The sequence below is a fragment of the Pezoporus occidentalis genome, unplaced genomic scaffold (assembly GCF_034315485.1).
Source record: "Pezoporus occidentalis ecotype Australia unplaced genomic scaffold, CSIRO_AGI_Poc_V1 ctg16, whole genome shotgun sequence".
NCBI lineage: Eukaryota > Metazoa > Chordata > Aves > Psittaciformes > Psittacidae > Pezoporus > Pezoporus occidentalis.
Window position 1 is genome coordinate 6,263,911 of NW_026913425.1, and position 17,225 is coordinate 6,281,135.

The 17,225-nt window shown below is 39.2% G+C and overlaps 1 protein-coding gene across 2 annotated transcripts in view; it reads left to right on the plus strand.

Moving 5' to 3' along the window:
• Positions 1-17,225, plus strand: part of MRPS27 (mitochondrial ribosomal protein S27) — a 51,394-nt gene that overhangs the window by 962 nt on the left and 33,207 nt on the right. For both annotated transcript variants that reach the window (XM_062612549.1, XM_062612548.1), the window contains exons 2-4: positions 1,318-1,395; positions 8,966-9,036; positions 10,940-10,998. In XM_062612549.1, coding sequence (XP_062468533.1) covers positions 1,318-1,395; positions 8,966-9,036; positions 10,940-10,998 — 208 coding nt within the window. The remainder of the gene's footprint in view (positions 1-1,317; positions 1,396-8,965; positions 9,037-10,939; positions 10,999-17,225) is intronic.

The window sequence follows — 17,225 nt, forward strand, 5'->3', positions numbered from 1 at the left end:
ACTAGACTGGATATTAGGAAAAAAAATCATCACTAAAAAGGCAGTCAGGCATTGGAACAGGCTGCTCAGGGAAATGGTAGAATCACCAACCCTGGCAGTTTTCAGGATCTGTGTAGATGAGGCCCTCAGTGATACGGTTTTTATGGTGGTCTTGGAAGTCCTGGGGTAATGGTTGCACTTAAGGGTCTTTTCCAACCTAGCTGATTCTATGATTTTGTGATTTGAACCAAACAAAAATGCCTCTTTTTCTCACTTTCCAACTGTTTGGCAAAGCATTGCAGTTTTTTTTCACATTCTGACTGTGGAATGCAGTGTAGCTGGTCTTTTTTGACAAAAACTTGGTAAGATGTTCAGATATGTGTGTATAATTTCATGTCATAAGAATGATAAGGAGAAAAATTGTTTCACACAAGAACGACAAACTTTTAGTGGTAGCAGGTAGATTTGCAGATAAAGGCTTTAAGATACTAGCTAAGAATTCTGTGTAGCATAGCAATGTCTATTTCTTGTTTCTTAACATGGATTTCCACAACCCCTTGCATGTATTTCTCTATATTCTTTTTAAAAAAATTATCCACATATTCCTCATGCATTTTCAAGGCCTCATCATCTGTGAATGATGCACAAACATAGTTTGTTCTTCCAAATTAAACATTTTCTGTTTCATTTCACAAGCTAGAGTATGTCTTGAGCAGATTTCAAAAGTGGCACAAAATAGCATTTGAAAAAAAACTGCTTAAAAACATTTGAGCAAACTTTGCATTTCACAGGAAATGCAATAAAGGGAGATGAACAAAAATGGAGTATTTCCAAGATTAGCATCTACTTTTTATTTCCGCTGAAACAGTTCTTTACAGGTGAAAAAAATAACCATGCAACAACAGGAGAAGAGCTTTTTGGTGTCTATTCTGCTGTTTTGGCTTTTTTATTTATGTGTTTATGTCTACATATAGCTAATTGTTAGCATTTGATGATAAAGGCCTGTGGGCACAAAAAAGCTATTCCTTGTTTGTTTTTTTTTCTGTGTTTACAAATTTATCATTTTCTTAAATACGAAGTTTAGTTTAGAAAGATTTGTTTCATGCTGAAAAAAACTTAGGGGAGAGCTTTTCTGTTTTAAATATGACAAGGTAATGGCTCATCCACATAGAAGGAACTGAACTGTTATAGTGTCTGCCTCTGACAGTTGTGTCATAAGACAGTTTAATGCATCCAACTCAGTAAAGGTGACAGAAAAAGGTGATATCTAGTAAAGTGTTAGTCTGTTTAGAGGTGTCTAAGCAACCTGGCTTACCTAGTGATTTATTGCTTCATTAGGGAGAAGATACCTTCTTTCTGCAGCCTATGTGGACAGCTCAAAATGGGAAAACAGAAAAAAAGAAGATCATAGCCTAGGTAAGAAATGTTTGTTTCCTTTTCTACACTTTGACTAACTAATTGCAACCTGCACTCATATTAGACTAGCTCATCATCTAGAAGTATTTCAAAATTAAAAAATTCATGGAGCAATATACTTCTGAGGATCTATGTCAAAATCTGCTCAACTCATTAAAAATCTGTCATGTTCAAAGCTATAATGCAGAAATAAGTTACAGTTTTCCCATTTAATTAATGTTTGGCTTCTACAAGCTAATTTTTTTTTCTTTGACAAAATTCAAGGTTTTTATGAATGTCATAGTTTTGTGTCTGACAGTTAAGACTTGTCTCCAGGTGGCCTCTTCATTGATACTATGGATAAGGGAAGAGCATCTGATGTCATCTACCTGGACTTGTGCAAAGCATTTGACACTGTCCTGGGTGACATCGTTGTCTCTAAATTGGAGAGGCGTGGATTTGATGTATGGACCACTTGATGGGTAAGGGTTGGATGGTCACACTCAAAGAGTTGTGGGCAACAGCTCGATGTCCGAGTAGAGATCAGTGACAAGTGGTGTCCCTCAGGGATCGGTGTTGGGACCGGGCTTGTTCAACATCCTTGTTAGTGACATGGACAGTGGGATTGAGTGCGCCCTCAGCGAGTTTGCCGATGACACCAAGCTATGTGGTTTGGTCGACACACTTGAGGGAAGGGATGCCATCAAAAGGACCTTGACAAGCTGGAGAGGTGGGCCAATGCCAACCTCGTGAAGTTCAGTAAGGCCAAGTGCAAGGCCCTGCACCTGCATTGGTGCAGTCCTGAGCATAAATAAAGGCTGGCCACAGACCGGGTTTGGAGCAGTCCTGTGGAGAAGGACTTGGGAATGTTGGTTGACAAGAAGCTCAGCATGAGCTGGCAGTGTGTGCTTATAGCCCAGAAAGCCAGGGTATGCTGGGCTGAATCAAATGAGCATGGCCAGCAGGTCAGGGGAGATGATTCTTCCCCCCTGCTCCACTCTTGTGAGACCCCACCTGCAGTCCTGCATTCAGTGTTGGGGCCCCCTCACAAGAAGGATGTGAACTTGTTGAATCAAGGCCAGAAGAGGGCCATGAAGATGGTCAGAGGGCTGGAGCACCTCTTCTATTAATTTAGGCTGAGAGAGAGGTGCTTGTTAAGCCTGGAGAAGAGAAAGATCGGGGGAGACATTACAGCAGCCTGCCAATACCTAAAGAAGAGGGTGCAATACCTAGAGGAGAGATTTCTTTGTACAAGGGCATGTAGTGGCAGGACAAGGGGGAATGGCTTTAAACTGAAGGTGAGAAGATTTAGATTAAATATTATGAAGTTCTTTACTGTGAGGGTGATGAGGCACTGGCACAGATTGCCCAGAGAAGTTGTGACTGCTCCATCCATGGCTGTGTTGAAGGCCAGGTTTGACAGGGCTTGGAGCAACCTGGTCTAGTGAAAGGTGTTCCTGCCTATGGCAGAGGATTGGGACTAGATGATCTTTAATGTCCCTTCCAATCCAAACCATTCTATGATTGTACGATATGATTCTATGATTGTTTTGATTGTAATGCAGTGAAAAAGAAGACCTATTCTGTAATTATTACAGGGAATTTATGTTTGAAAACATTTTTTAAGACCATTTTCCTCATAGTTTTGCAAGAGGAAAGTTATATTTCTTGTGGAGATTTTAGATTTTCCTTTTTGGGAAAAATGAAACTATGCCTTTATTTCCAAGAATCTGTACATTAAACTGTATCTCAGATGGTAGTGAGATCTCTCGTTTGAATTTCATGGCTAAATTCTTTTGCTAGTTTACGTTTGAGATGACATTCCACTATCTTTTTGGTGACTGTGTTAAATGGAAAGCATCATACAAAACTTTTTTCCATGCTAAAGATACAGACACATTTTATACCGCAGGTGTTGTGGAGACTCCTTAATGCATTACCTTTGTCTTCCATTTTCTACTCCCTGGCCCTTGAACTGTGTTTGGTAAATGTAACACAGATTGTGAGGCTGAAAGAAGAAGCAGCAGGTGGAATTCAAGGGCTTTTGTCAGGCAGGAAAACAGATATAATCGTCAGTCATCATTGATCAGTAAATGATCAGTAAATGATCAATAAGTGATCAGTAGTTTTTATGTACTAATTTGTTTCTGTTGTTTGCCTATAACCAGCTAGGTTGGTATTGTCAACATGTTTTACTGTACATGGTCCAGAAACAGCCAGTGGGTGCTCATGACTGTAGCTTGGATCCTGCAGAGATTGTTAATACCTTCTAACCCTTTACTGTCAATAGGACTGATCATGGAGTATTTTGGGGCTGGAGGCACAGTCTAGTGGCCTGAGATGCATTTGAATCAGTCACCTCCAGATGAAAAAGGATTCTTATTTTGGCAACAGAAATCCACTGTAGAGGAAGATGTGCCAGTGCTGGTACAGTCCATGTTTGGTTTTCCCTGTGCCTGGCAAGACCCTTCATGACTGCTTGGCAAGTCTTAATGCTGCTCTGCTGATGATCTTGATCTAAAGCAGATGTCTGTTCCATGCTTTTCAAAGAACTACTTTGCATTTTCATTTTGTGCTCACAGAAAAGAGAAAAAAAGTTAACACAGTGTCAGCTGTATTAGCATTTTCAAAGGGGAGACAGCCCTGCAGACGTCTGCTCTGTAGCTGTCAGTTGTGTGGTTGCACATATAATCTTGTGTGTTGTAGCTAGAGTGAATTCCTTGTGTGGAGGAGATGCTCTTTTATTTGTGTATTTCAGAACTGTTATTCTGCAAAACTATGTTGTAAGAATACATTTAAAGGAAAAATAAATATTTTTGATTTAAAGTTGGTTCCATTTCTCTGCTGCAGTGATGTGCTACCATCCCAGACTGTGTCCATGTAAGATATGCTTACACAATCTTACTGTGTCCATGTAAGATATGCTTTATCTTACATATCTTACTGTACATGTAAGATATGCTTTATTCTATTCTCCATAGTCTCAGTTTAGCATTCCAATTATTACTAAGTTTTGCTGAACTTCAGTACTGAGAAAAGCATGGGAAAAAACAAGACTGTATTTTGTGTATAGAAGAGCGTTTGTTCAAAAAGGTAGGAGCTGAAAACGTGTTGATTTGGAATTTACGAAGTGCTAGAATTTAGAAACCTGTCTGGAAGTAATTAAGTGACAGTAACCATCTTGATGAGAAGAATATCAGTTATCAGAATACATGGGGATGGTGGAATCCGAGTAAGACAGTAAGTGGCTTTTTTTTTTTTGTTAGAAAACCCCATGGTGCCCAGACTGGTTTGTCTGCAACACCAGGTGGCAGTGCTGCCTTTAGAAACTTGAATAATTTCCATTCAAAGCCTTTTTTGGTACTGTAGTTGTTTCCAGAAGTGGGATGTGGCAATACTGAGAAATATGGAGCATCTACATTTGTAAGACAAAGTATTTGCCTCAGCCTGCCTTTGTATTTTAATTGGGTATCTAAAATAAATCAGGGCTTTCGTTATACAGAAAATGAAATGTTAGCCTGTGAGTTAAGACATTAGCTCTGCTCAGCATTCCCAGGACAAGTAAATTTTGCATTGTAGTTGTATCCACTTCCCTGTTGCTGTCCCATCACTGGATTTAAACCCTGGCTGGGGTGGACCACTTCTAAGAATAAGGGGGTAGCGACCTTATATGGTGGCCAAATGTGCCACTTATTGATGCTGTGGGCAGGTAAAGACTGCAGATCAAAATGAAACAGGGTTGATCACATAGGTCACCAAACTGGTATTAGATGTCATAACCACTAACTTGGAAGGTGACGGTCAGTATTTTCCCAAACGTTGTCCTGAATCACCCTGTTGAAGGCAGCAAGGTGCTGAGTTTATATGAACAAAAAGAAAAAAAAAAAAAAAAAGTGAACATGAAATCTAAGTTACCAGTGCTACAGTGCTATAGAGAAAACTGTGAAGTCATGTCCAGAAGTTAAATGACCTCATCTCAGGCTTATGGTTTGTTTTGTTAATTTCTTTCAATCCATGAGCTTTTGCAATATGTAGAAATTAAAGTTTTTTTTTTTAAATTCATCTTGTAGAACTGTATTTTTAGGTAGTGTGTATGAGAGGTTATATCTGCTAGTGTCCTCTTTGGTAATGACTATCAAAGAAAAGCACTTGCAACATATATGTAGTAGAATGTATGTAGAATTTTATTTTGGCCATTAAAACGCTTGTTTGGTTCAGAGACCAATGTTAGTTCTCCAGTTTTACTACCTACAGTGGTAGGAGACTTGAACATTCACATCCCTGCATTCTAGTACTTCTGTTGGGATGTTTTTAACTAAGAAGCGGCTTTTATCTTGATTATTGAATGCCAACTTATGAAACAAACATGGTTTACAAAAGGTGGCTGAATTATTTCAAATCATGAATATAAGAAAAAAATGATTTTAGGTGCTTCTGAGAGAAAACTGAAGATTATTCAAATCTGGAAACCACAGCAGAAACAGCTGTTTTTCTGGAAACAAACTTTCCTGCTAGCTTGAATTGTCTTCTGTTTAAGGTTTAATCAGCTTTCATGTTATTGTGAGTCTTATACTGGAGCTGGTAAGTGCTTCATGTTGTTTCCCATGGTAAAGTTCTTATGGAGAGAGCTAGCTTTGTAGACAGCATAAAAGGTCAGTCATTAAAATTCTGTATGTGAACTCTCCCAGAGGAGGCCTGTATATAAATGGCTAACAGTCCTGGGATTTTGCACTCATAGCGTTCTATTCATTTGGTTTATATTCTGCATAAGTACTCAGCCTTTCCTGAAATGGGCTCTTCATCTTCATGAGCAGGTGAACAAAAGAAGTGCTAAGCTCAGGCACTGAGTATGTCAGGAAGTGGTCTTAGGTAGTGCTTTCTAGTTTTCTGAGGAAAATGCATAACAAAATTAGTTCTGGAATAGATAATAAACTCCCAACCTGTGCGGTTGTCTGTCACAGGTCCACATTGCTATGTTGTGAAACATAGCAGATTTCAGAGTGAATAATTTTTTCCCAGCTATCTTGAAATGCAGAGGAAGAATGTTGGAGGACAGCAGGCTTATTATGTTTAGGCAAAGATTTAGCCAGTTCTTAGTTCCTGACAAGGTGACGTGACTGGAGCATCCTTTCGGTGTAACTTCTAGCACTGCTTAGAATGTCCCCATAGTCTTCACCTGCGTGCTCCATCATTACATTTGTGAGTGCTGGACAGATGGGTAATACGGAATCAAATACAGACACTTCTTGTAAGGGTATTCCCACAGAAATTTCTTTACCATTAAAAAAGTTGATCCTGTTCTGGTTGTATATCATGGCATTGATGGCTCACATCAGTTCAGCATCTTGTGCTGTATTTCTTAGGAGCTAGTACTTGCTCAGTAATTTAGCCCCAGATTTCCGTTTGCTTCCATGGTCATGAAATACTTGCCTTCCTGTAGCCAGAGATAAATGCTCTTTTTGTGTTTTGAAGAGCACCTTAAGGTGCCTCAGGAAGGAAGGTGTTACATAAACACAAAATACTGCTATGTGACAGACAGCAACATTGTACAGACTAAGAGCCAACTTTTATTCCGATTCAAGGCTCTGTCATTTTACTGGAGCAAAAATCTGTGCATGTTTTAGAATTTGAGGGAATATCTACAAGGTCAGAGTAGCATGGAATGCGATTTGTACTGTTAAGACCTGTATACGCCGCAGTATTGACTGGCAGTACAGGTGTGTTTTATAACATGATGAACAGTGATATCACAGTGTTTGTGGACTGAGCAGATATGGGCTGCATCTCTTTGAGACATAGCATGTTACTGGTGCAGTGCTGATTCCAACCCCTGACAACTTTACCTGGGTGGAAGGCTTGATTTGTTCTGATGTGCTGCTGTAAGTTGTGCTTACCTCATGTTTCATTGACAGGTGTAGAGGTCAGATGAGCTTTTGGAAAACAAATCGTAAAGTTAGCCAACCCATAAACTCTTGAAGGATGACCAATGGGACTAATGCCTGGATGGAAGGATGAGTAATGGGACTGAGACGTGTCAGAGGAGAGGCTGGTTTAGTAACAGTTGCAGTCTTGGGGTGCAAAGGATGAAGCAAGATGCTGATGATGCAGAGAGAATATGTTGGATTCCTGGTTCTAGAAGATGCAGAAGAATAGAGTGGTTAAAGTCTCAAAATATTGTAGACAGGATATCATCAGTTTGTGTCTCATTGAAGAATGAAACATAAGAAGCTGACATTAGTCATACAATAAGCAGCTTACTCTTCTTGAGTTATCATTATTTTACAGGAACATTACAAAACTAAAACTTCAGATTAATTTAACTTCTAATTAAATTCATTAAATTCAATAGTTGGCTACCTGTTCAACAGTCAGAAGCTTGAAATTCTTATATGGTCAAATCAATATTGTTAGATGACTGTGGGAGCAGAATGCTCTGAAGTTAATAGAGTACCGGCACAGTGTCTAGTTTGATTAACAGGATTTCTTTGGATTGATGTTTGTGACTATAGGGCGTATCGGTATGGTACTGTTTGTTTCTGTGTTTCATTGTTTTACTGTAAAATAAAGGACAAACGCATGCCGGAAGCACTGTCCAGCAAATGGTAAGCTTGAAAGAAAGTGTGAATTTTAAGGACATGTGCTCAGGAATTTTTTGTGAATTATATTAGTTGTACTAATTTAATCCAACACATTATAGTTTGCTCCCCCCCCCCTTCTTTTTAATAAGTTAAAATTACCATGTTGAGAATCTTTCTGTGTATTATTTTCTGTTAAAGTATTTAATAATAATTACAGAATCATAGAATGATAGAATAGTTAGGGTTGGAAAGGACCTTAAGATCATCAATTTCCAAACCCCCTGCCATGGACAGAAACACTTCCCACTAAACCATGTCACCCCAGGCTCTGTCTAGCCCAGCCTTGAGCACCACCAGGGGTGGAGCATTCACAGCTTCCTTGGGCAACCCATTCCAGTGCCTCACCACCCGCACAGTAAAGAACTTCTTCCTTATATCCAATCTAAACTGCCACTGTTTAAGTTTTAACCCATTACCCCTTGTCCTGTCACTACAGTCCCTAATGAAGAGTCCCTCTCCAGCATCCTTATAGACCTCCTTCAAATACTGGAAGGCTGCTATGAGGTCTCCACGCAGCCTTCTCTTCTCCAGGCTGAACAGCTCCAACTTTCTCAGCCTATCTTCATACGGGAGGTGCTCCAGTCCCCTGATCATCCTCGTGGCCCTCTTCTGGACTTGTTCCAACAGTTCCATGTCCTTTTTATGTTGAGGACACCAGAAATGCACACAATACTCCAAGTGAGGTCTCACAAGAGCAGAGTAGAGGGGCAGGATCACCTCCTTGGACCTGCTGGTCATGCTCCTTTTGATGCAGCCCAGGATACGGTTGGCTTTCTGGGCTGCAAGGGCACAACTGAAAGTATTGTTTTCATACAACCTCAAAATGAGATGTTAACAAGGAACCATAATTTGATTTTGTGGACAGAGGTTCTTTTCTATATCTACATGATGGTTCTGCCAGATTTTCCTGTAATGCCAGTTGATTAAACATACTCTTTTTCTATTTTCTTCAGCCGACTTAGCCCACTTAATGGACAGAACCTATGAAAGAAAGCTACCTGTCAGCTCTTTGACAATAGCCCGGGTAAGGAAATAAATCCTAATCATAAAGTAATGGAAATAACAGCGGAGTGTTTATGAAGTCAAGTGAGCTGAGGGAAGATAAATGATACCACCTCTTTTGGGAGTTCTGGGATGGTAAAAGTCTTGTTAAACTGTTAAATTGCTGTGTAAAGCTGTTTTATTGTTACTTTGTACTCATTAGTTAGTACCTGGACTGTAGGGTCTTCAAAATAGATATAGGTTTTTTTTTCTGAGTAAAATCAGGTCTCGCTGTTACAGGACTATGTATTTCATTAATATACGTTCCCTCTCTTTCTGTGGTTTCTGCTTTAGTGAGAGCTTTAACACCCCCTCTGGCACTTAATAAGGACCCAGGCTGCTAACGACCTGCAATGAATTAGTACACTGGCTGTTTGCCTGCATCTTCCTCCACTTTCTGGCTTCTTTCAAAGTAAGGCAGAGGTGATACCTTTTGCCTCTATGGTTTTCTTTCCTTGCCTCAGGAGACTGGGGCAGGAATGCTGGTATGGGAGAAGCAAAGCCATTATTTTTATTGGAATTAGTAACCAACTCCATCCTCTGAATGGGTTAATCTGGGGAGGAGGAGTGAAGGCAGAAATGTGAGGTGTGCTTTTAAGTTCCCTGTATGTTTGTACTGAAGAAAGAGAATAAATATCTCACTTGTGTTATACAAAAAGTTGACTAAAATTTCAATCTTCAAGATTATCCAAAAAAGCTGCATGAGCACCTTGGTATACCTCAGTGCTACCACTAATTAGGATCATTGGCGCCACTAACTGAGGAGTCACAGAATACTTTGTGCAGTTAAAATCGCAAGCATTTATACAGATACATTCTTGATCATTGCTTCTGAGACAGTGTCCATGTGGGTCATGGTTGTTCCTCTGCCTTTTATTACTTAGTCAGCTTTATTCCTTTGCTTCGTGTTCCTGCTTTGGGTTGACCACTCCCCTGGACATGCGGCATTTCCAGGTGATAAAATTTTCCGATACCTGGAGCTCACATCAGATTCTTATTTTCTAAAGTGTAAATCATGCAAACATACTATTGCCACACACAAAAGATGAGACCTATATATACAGCATGCAAGGAGCATGAAGAAACTGGAAGCAAGTACCAGTCAGCTGAAACTATTATTTTTAGCTTAGGATAAAGAGAAGTACTGATCTTTAGAACATGTTGTTTATATATTCGGAGTTAAAGGTATTGTATTGGAAAGACTCCAGAGTGTTCACTCAGGATTCACTGTTACCATAAGGCAAAGTCTGGTTAAAAGCTTTGCGTTTAATTTAAGTAGTTGATAGCACTGGGAATTTTGGAAGATTGTCTGGAGTAGACAAGGTTTGAAATGAGAATAACATTGTGCTTTACAGCATGGGGTGTGATGTATTTTCTTACTGTTATTTATATGTGTGGTGAAATACAAAATGCTGTTGCTCCTGTCCCTCAGAATTCATAGTATGAATAGGCATAGCAGGAAAACTTTAGGGAAAAGATTACTTTTTAATGAAAGAAGTAAGACATGTTGAGACTCGCTCAAAATTGGGGAAAAATATGAGCTGAATGTTCTCAAAGGATGCCTCTAAAGAGCAAAGAATTCAGAGAGAAGCAACAAAAATACAAGGTACTAAGCTATATGGGCATTCTGCTTAGATGGTCTTCATGTTTTCAAGGGGTATAACTTTTCTTCGAGGTGAGGAATGGTGTCATCTTAGTTTAAAAAGATGTGACTTAGAGCAGTCTAGAAGAAACCAGAGTAGGATCAAGCAAAGACTTGAAGATCTCTGGTACTGCCAGACACCTAAATGTGTTATGTATGTATTTTGTTTATTGAATTGGCATTTCTTTCTAATATCCTTCGTGAGTGCTCCCTCTGAAGCTTTTATTTCTTATTTTTCAATCAGTTTGTTGACAACATTTCTTCACGAGAGGAAGTGGATCAAGCTGAGTACTACCTTTACAAGTAAGCATCTTTTCCCCCCAGCATGAACTTTGAGACATACAAGTAAATACCTTGAAATCTTGCCCTTTTAAGACTCTGACCCTTTCCAGTTTATTGGCTTTAATTTCTCTTTTGCAAAATATGTGCATCTGCTTGTCTTACAACTCACAGCTAAGGGCCTTCTTGGTAACTTTGTTATGGCTACCCTCCTTCAGGTCCTCTGTCATAGGCTGCTGTCAAGCATGTTTGTCTGAGCCAGTGAACAGCTAAAATACCTTTAGCTATGATTTACAGTAGAGATTCTGAAATAGTAAAAGAATCATGTTTGTTTACAGTTTTTCCTTCTGATACTTTTTTTTTTGGTCCTCTTAAGTCATTATTTAACTAAATTGACCAGATGCGTATTCGCATATTCAGGTGTAGGCCTCATGGAAGCTTGTTTCCTTAGAACGAACAGAAATGAGAATGGGCATGCTGTGGTAATGGTCAAGTCAGCAAGGCTAAATGAAGTACATTCTTGGGTTTTGTTCCCTTAGTACTTTATGTTCCCCAGACAAACTTTTATTGTTCACCTTCTGCATGGTTTGCTAGGGTTTTCTGCCACTCTTTTTGAGTTGATTGAAGTGTATTGGGTACCTTTTCTGCTAATGTCAGGTTGAGTGCTTGCTTGCTTTAGGTCAGTGCATCTCAATATCTCCCTTAAGAGGGCAGTAATTCTCGCTGATAACTAAAATAAGTTAGTTCTCTTACAGCTGGTTCCACACACATTTTGAGAGCTAGGTTTTCTGATGGAGAAAGTAACTCATCCTGTCAAAGTGCATGAGAGAGCATCTTTACAAATATTGTCGGGTTGTTATTTCTAAATAGTAATGATTGTTGCTTTAATGAAGTTTACTGGATGGCTGTTTTAAGTATATGTGTAGTTGTAAAGACATGACTGCATTACATGTCAGATCTCTGTGATTCTCTGGTATTACTGGGGCAGTATCTGAACCTCAGAGAAGTCCAGTTTGCTAATACTAGCAATATCCTGTAATTAAAAAAATAAAACAAGGAAGAACAATCTCTCACAGAGAGAAGGTTAGTAGAGTTTTTGTCACGATTTCGTTAGTGTTGTGAGAATCTATGCTCAGAAATCAGTTTTCCTTCCTGCAACAGGTGAGATGAAAATAAGAGAAAGTAAAGCAGTTTAAGGCAAGCCTTCATTTTTGTTTTACAGATGTTCTTGAAAACAAGAGGTTCAGAGAGAGTGACAAAAAATTAGAATATAGAAAACATTCCATAGTAAGAGGGAGAGAATAGAATGGGAATCTCTGGTATATGTCCACTCTTCACCTGTATCTTAGAGTTTAAAACACAGAGGCTTTATCCTTTATCTAAAAGAGATTTGCAGTTCAAAAATAAGTACAGTTATTTACTGGTTCTTTAAGAAATAATTCTCCTGTGGCTGGTGAGAACATAATTGTATATGCATCAAACATGATCATTTGTAATTGATACAGGTTTTAACAGTCTGTGTGGAGAAAATAGAGAAGTACTGATGTGTCACATGGCTTGTCAGACATGCTTTTATTGACATTGTTCTTGTATGTGTTCCTGTAATGCTGCTTTGTTTTGGTGTTGGAAATTGCTTAGTCTTTTAGTGATGTTAGCGTAAGTTTTCCAGGAGACTTCATTCCAACAGGATCCATGAAACTATTATCAAAATGCATTTATATGCAGGTAGTGAAACAGTGTAAAGAGGTCTGTAATTCATGTGAAAAATGTAAAATCCCAATTATAACATCAGCTTCCCTTTCAAATGAAAATGTGTGCTAGCTTCAGGAAATTGGAGATGTAATTGGTATCCGAAAAGCCCCTTTTTGTTGTTCTTTACATTTTGCACTCTAGGCTGGAGTTCAAATGAAGGACATGTTTATAATATATCTCTTTGCAGCTGGGAGGATGTTTGACACGGGAAAAGTTGTGCGAAAGTGGCCACTCCATGTGATACAAAGGAGGTGGTAGAGAGGGAGAGTTAAGAAACAAAGAAGCTTTGACAGAAAATCACTTTTTCTGGCTTAATGAGAAACAGTTTGAGAAACAGTTCAGAGCACAATTTTTGTACTGTATGTAATGTAAGAAGAGTAAACCTCTAAAAAAGAAAAAGGCAGTATCAGCCAAAAGCTTTTTAATCTCTTTTAAGGTACAGAAATCCATTGTGAGCAAATGGCATATAAGTGGCCTGGTAAGTTTGCTGTATGTGCATTTGGCTGAACATAAATAAGCAGAATGCTCCCAGAGTCTTGCATTTTTCCCTTATAGAGGGGAAAGATTTCGATGTTTCTCCCCAGTGTTGGCTGCCTCTGGCAGTCTGAGGTGAAGGGTAGTCAGTTCCAAGGCCCTATCAATTTTGGAAGATCTTCCTGATAAAAAAGGGCAAACTGTGCCTGTGAGAAGAATCAGAGGGAAGTAAAAACGGCATTTACATGCTCATGATGTGAGGTTTTGCAGAAGATGGGAGTGCTAGAACTTGAAATTACAAGCTTTGTAGACTGGTGACTTTGTTTGTAGTATTTCAGGCAGAACATAGTTTCCAAAAGTAGTACTCCGGAGCATTACCATAATGCATTTAGGGTCCTGAAATACAATATATGTATTATATTTAGACCTGTTTTAACTTTCCATCCTCTTAAAGCAGTGATCCCCTGCCATAATGTCTCCACAAAGAATCCTGAGCTCTCAAAAATATCTGTGTAGAAACTACTTTGCTACATTGTGGAACATGTCAGTAAGATGATAAAGGCCATTTTGAGGCATGACATCATCTGCTTTCAGTGCTCCTCTTTTTGTTCTCTTCTGAATACCTCCCACCCCCTGTTAACTGTCAGACTTAAAAAAACCCTTTCATCTCCTAGGATACCAGCAGAAATTCTAATCAGAATGCAGAGCTCTTTGAGCCAGATCAAAGACCTGCAGTTCGCCTTACTTTGTCCTCTCTCACTCACTGAGATGTCACTATTTCTCAAGTTAGGGTGTTTTTTGTATGATAGAAACATTAGCATAAAGGAGCAGGGTTTTGTGGTGAGGTAACTGCTGATTCTTCTGTAAATTTTATACCAACAAAGATTTTCAATGTGCTTGAAAGCAAATGGGGAAGATTTATGTTGAGATTCCTCAGAAGGATTTTTAATTGCATGAAACACATGACCCATTGTATAGAAAAAAGTGTGCAGATTTTAGAATTTATTACCTGGGATCAGTACTTGATTATAATCACAAAATGGGACAGTAGCAAACTCCTAGAAGATACTCTTAGATGTGATGTTGTATCTTTCATGGTAGTAAGTTGCAGTTTCGAGGCCTGATTTCAGCCATGAAATCATTTTGGGACTACAATGGGCTCCATATATACGAATCTGTGCTTGTTCATTTTCATGCCAGTGTATTAGTAGTTAGCCCAACATCACATGCAAAATAAGTTTCACTTGTGCTACCTGTATCTGCATGTCTGTTCTGTGGATGCAGAAGTTAGAGGTTTTGGTACTTTCATGCCAGTCAAGCAGTTAGATGTCTGAATATGTTCAGTTACTCTGAAGTATTGCTTGTAATAAATGATAATAGTAATAAAAAAATTACTTCTGAAATATACTTTGCATGGCATTCATTACTAATACAATGTTCTGGTTTTGTACAAAAATCTTCAGGGTGTAATGAATACCATTAAGTTGTTTCAGCACAAACAGAAGAAGGAGAAGAGACTTAGATACAATTCTGCAACATATTTAATTCTTCCTTTGACATGTTTTCCTTGTCCTAAGACTGTAGCTAATGTAGACTTTGTCAGTTAGTTCATCAGGTATGGGCTTTCGGTCCTTCCAGAGAAATATGGGGGGGTGGGAGGGAGAGGGGAGGGAAGCGTGAAAACATGTAAGTCTGAAATATCTGCCTATTTTTCAAGTTACGTAGCAGTTACATTTTGAAATGAAATTGAGAAGTGGTGGAAGCATCTGAGAGAATGCTTTCCTTTTGTATCCAGAAGGGTATGTTTGTATGTTTTGCCAGTTTGAACACCTGCCTCAGCTGAGCAATCCAAAATAACTTCATTTGCAACAGATCTGGGCTGCTCTTTGCCAGGCTGGGAGACACAAGGAAGGGAAGCACCAGGTAGATTTTTTTGCCTCATTAGAACATTCTAGTAATTTCTTCTTGAGTGACAGAAATACCTGTGTTTATTGTTATTCCATTGTGGAGACCAGTGTGTGATGCTGCTTCATGGGAAGAGCTGTTGGTCACTTTCAAAGCCAGTGCTGTCAGATGGAAGCTATATGGTCTGAGAGACTCCACTGCACTTCTGGCTCAAACATTCACTAATTTCTGCACAAAGGGGCACATGAGCTTACTCTGCCTGTCATCTTTCACAGTTTCTCTGTTGTCATTTTCCATGATTTGTCAGAGTCTGAGCCATAGGAATCTAGCAACTACACTTAAGAACCCAGAGCCCCAGTTTCAGCAAGCCTGATGCGGTATCCGCATCTCATTCAAGTAGGTGGGCTCAATGTAACTGTGCTGTAAAGTAGTGCAGAACCATCCATAAAGATGTAACACTGAAAAGCATTCAAAAAGATGTCTTCCTGTAACACAGGCCTTTTCAGTCATCTGCTTTTCATAATTCATCTGTTCTTATGTATATGCTTTCCTTTAAGCTTGACAGAAACTAGACAAGAATTTTCTAGGCACTGCATATAAAAGCAGAAAAAGTAAGAAGACTTCACTTCAATGCTGGTTTTCTTTTTTTCATGTTTCCAGAACTCAAAGGATAAACATTTGGATTTTAAAAACTTTTCTAATTAAAACAAGGGGAAAAGAAGGATTCTTCTACAAACAGAATACATATATGAACCTTAGCCCTCTCTTTCCCTCCAGCGTTTCTGGAGTAGTTAGAAAGATAAAGCCAGGTGGATTTAGAAATGGAAGGAACTGAACCATGTAGACACATTTTTTCATTGGAAGAAATGCTTTCATTACTATTCTTGCTAGAAAAGAGTATTAGCAGAATTTTCATAGATTTCAATCGGCATCTTTCTTGCCAACAGCTCAAAGCATTTTGTCTAGTAGATAGTGTTGGAAATAGCCTTAAGTACGTTGTGAGCAGTTAATATGTGGGACCAGATCTTGAATGTTGCATGCATTACATGTTGAAGGTGAAAAAGAAGTTCTGTCTCAGAATTTGACTCCTACTTATCTCAGAGGTCAGGTTCACTATACCCAGTGGCATTCTAGAGGTTGTTTTGTAAATTCCTGCACCACCAATAAGCTTGTCTATAGGCAGATGTTGAATTATGTTTTAGAAATCTAGACAGAGGTTAAATTGTAGCCAAAAATGGAGAGAGAGATAGGTTCATGTTAATACAAGTGACCAGGACAGAGTGAACCCTTTTATAAGTTTCAGAGTTTTCAACACAAACACATGCAGAGATTTATTCCTTTGCTAGCTTTGATGACGAATAATTGTAAAGGTAAGCTTGAGAATTAACACCATCCAGCTTCCCCTGAAAGGAACTTCAACTTCCATTACCGCCCCTGAGCAGTAATGGCAGCCAGAGCCAGCAGCAGCTCCAAATCCGTATGAACAACAAAAAAAAAAGGAATATGAAGTTATTATTTCTCTTGAGTTCTCTCTGTTACAGCTTTCTTAAGTCATGTTAAACAGTATAGCAATCTTTTCCCTTTAAGTAATGTTGAAGATGGCAACTAGTAGGATAAAATCTGAATTACAACCACACGCAGAGCTGCCATGATCATGGAATCATAGAATAGTTAGGGTTGGAAAGGACCTTAAGATCATCTAGTTCCAACCCCTCTGCCATGGGCAGGGACACTTCCCACTAAACCATGTCACCCAAGGCTCTGTCCAACCTGGACTTGACCACCACCAGGGATGGAGCATTCACAACTTCCTTCGGCAACCCATTCCAGTGCCTCACCACCCTCACAGTAAAGAACTTCTTCCTTATATCCAATCTAAACTGCCACTGTTTTAAGTTTTAACCTGTTACCACTTGTCCTATCACTACAGTCCCTAATGAAGAGTCCCTCTCCAGCATCCCTATAGGCCCCCTTCAGATACTGGAAAGCTGCTATGAGGTTTCCATGCAGCCTTCTCTTCTCCAGGCTGAACAGCCCCAACTTCCTCAGCCTGTCTTCATACGGAGGTGCTCCAGTCCCCTGATCATCCTCGTGGCCCTCCTCTGGACTTGTTCCAATGG